This window comes from Nicotiana sylvestris, chromosome 8 (genome assembly GCF_000393655.2).
Source record: "Nicotiana sylvestris chromosome 8, ASM39365v2, whole genome shotgun sequence".
NCBI lineage: Eukaryota > Viridiplantae > Streptophyta > Magnoliopsida > Solanales > Solanaceae > Nicotiana > Nicotiana sylvestris.
The window spans coordinates 37,026,223-37,027,558 of NC_091064.1; the positions used below are offsets into that span (position 1 = coordinate 37,026,223).

At 42.9% G+C, this 1,336-nt stretch overlaps 1 protein-coding gene across 1 annotated transcript; it reads left to right on the plus strand.

The window, feature by feature from the left end:
• The first annotated feature begins 614 nt into the window (after window positions 1-614).
• On the plus strand, window positions 615-1,097 carry LOC138874916 (uncharacterized). The gene has a single exon (XM_070153712.1). The coding sequence runs from the start codon at window positions 615-617 to the stop codon at window positions 1,095-1,097; it is 483 nt and encodes a 160-aa protein (XP_070009813.1).
• The last annotated feature ends 239 nt before the right edge of the window (window positions 1,098-1,336 follow it).

The following is a 1,336-nucleotide window of genomic DNA, read 5'->3' on the forward strand; positions in this document are numbered from 1 at the left end:
CCAAAAAGTCTTCTAAGTCCGTCATGATGATTCGGTCCAGTGAAAGCAATTTGGTTAAAGCTCCAGACTCTACCAAAGCAATGCCCTTGACAGTTGAAGGGATGACAGAAAAGTCGAGCTCACTCAATTCGAAACCACCAGTGTTGGTCGTGAAAGGGCTGTCGAAAGATATCGGGGCAAGTCCGGAAAGTTCAAAAGTGGTTGTACCAGGGATTTCAAGTAAGCCTGTCATAGTTGTGAAGGGGGCTCCTACTACCCCTATTATCATTAAATCAGTAACCCATCTTCCAGTGGTGGATGCCAAGGCTGTTCCATGGAATTATAAACAAGTGATAGTGACATATAAAGGAAAAGAAATAGAGGAAAAAGTCAATGAAACTGGAGGATTGACTCGTTCTGGGAGATGTTTCACCCCAGAAGAATTAAGGAAAGCCGAGTCATTCAAGGATAGCCCAATGCCAGTAAACAAAACGGTCACCGAGGAAGAGGCTGAGGAGTTCCTGAAAAAGATGAAAGTGTAGGATTATTCCATTGTGGAGCAGTTAAGGAAAACACCAGCTCAGATTTCTCTTTTGTCTTTGTTGATACATTCAGATGAACATCGCAAGGTCTTGATGAAGATTTTAAATGAGGCACACGTTCCTGATAAGATCACAGTGAACCACTTGGAAAAGATAGCTAGCAAGATCTTCGAAGCAAATAGGATCACTTTCTCGGACGATGAACTTCCTATGAAGGGTACAGAACACAACCGAGCTCTTTATCTCACAGTGAAGTGTGAAGATTCTGTTGTCTCAAGGGTTTTGGTTGAAAATGGCTCTAGTGCGAATATTTGCCCTCTGTCTACTCTGCAAAAACTGAAGATTGGCACTGAAGGAATCCACTTGAACAGTGTGTGTGTTCGAGGCTTTGATGGGGGAGATAAAGATTCTGTTGCAGATATAATGCTCAAATTGTTGATAGGGCCTGTTGAGTTTACCATGGAATTCCAAGTGTTAGATGTGGTTGTCTCCTACAATCTGTTGTTAGGCAGGCCTTGGATATATGCTGCTAAGGCAGTCCCATCTTCTCTGCACCAAATGGTGAAGTTTGAATAAGACAGGCAGGAAATAGTTATGCACGGTGAAGAGGACTTGTTAGCTTGTAATGATACAATTGTTCCGTTCATCAAAGCTAAATATGATAAGGGACCTTGGGTCTATCAGACTTTCGAAACAGTGTCTGTTGAGAAAATTCCTGAAGGAAAATGCTTTCCGGGTCCTAAGCTATCCTCCGCGTCCGTCATGGTTGCGAATGAAATGTTGAAGAATGGTTTTGTGCCGGGCAAAGGTTTGGG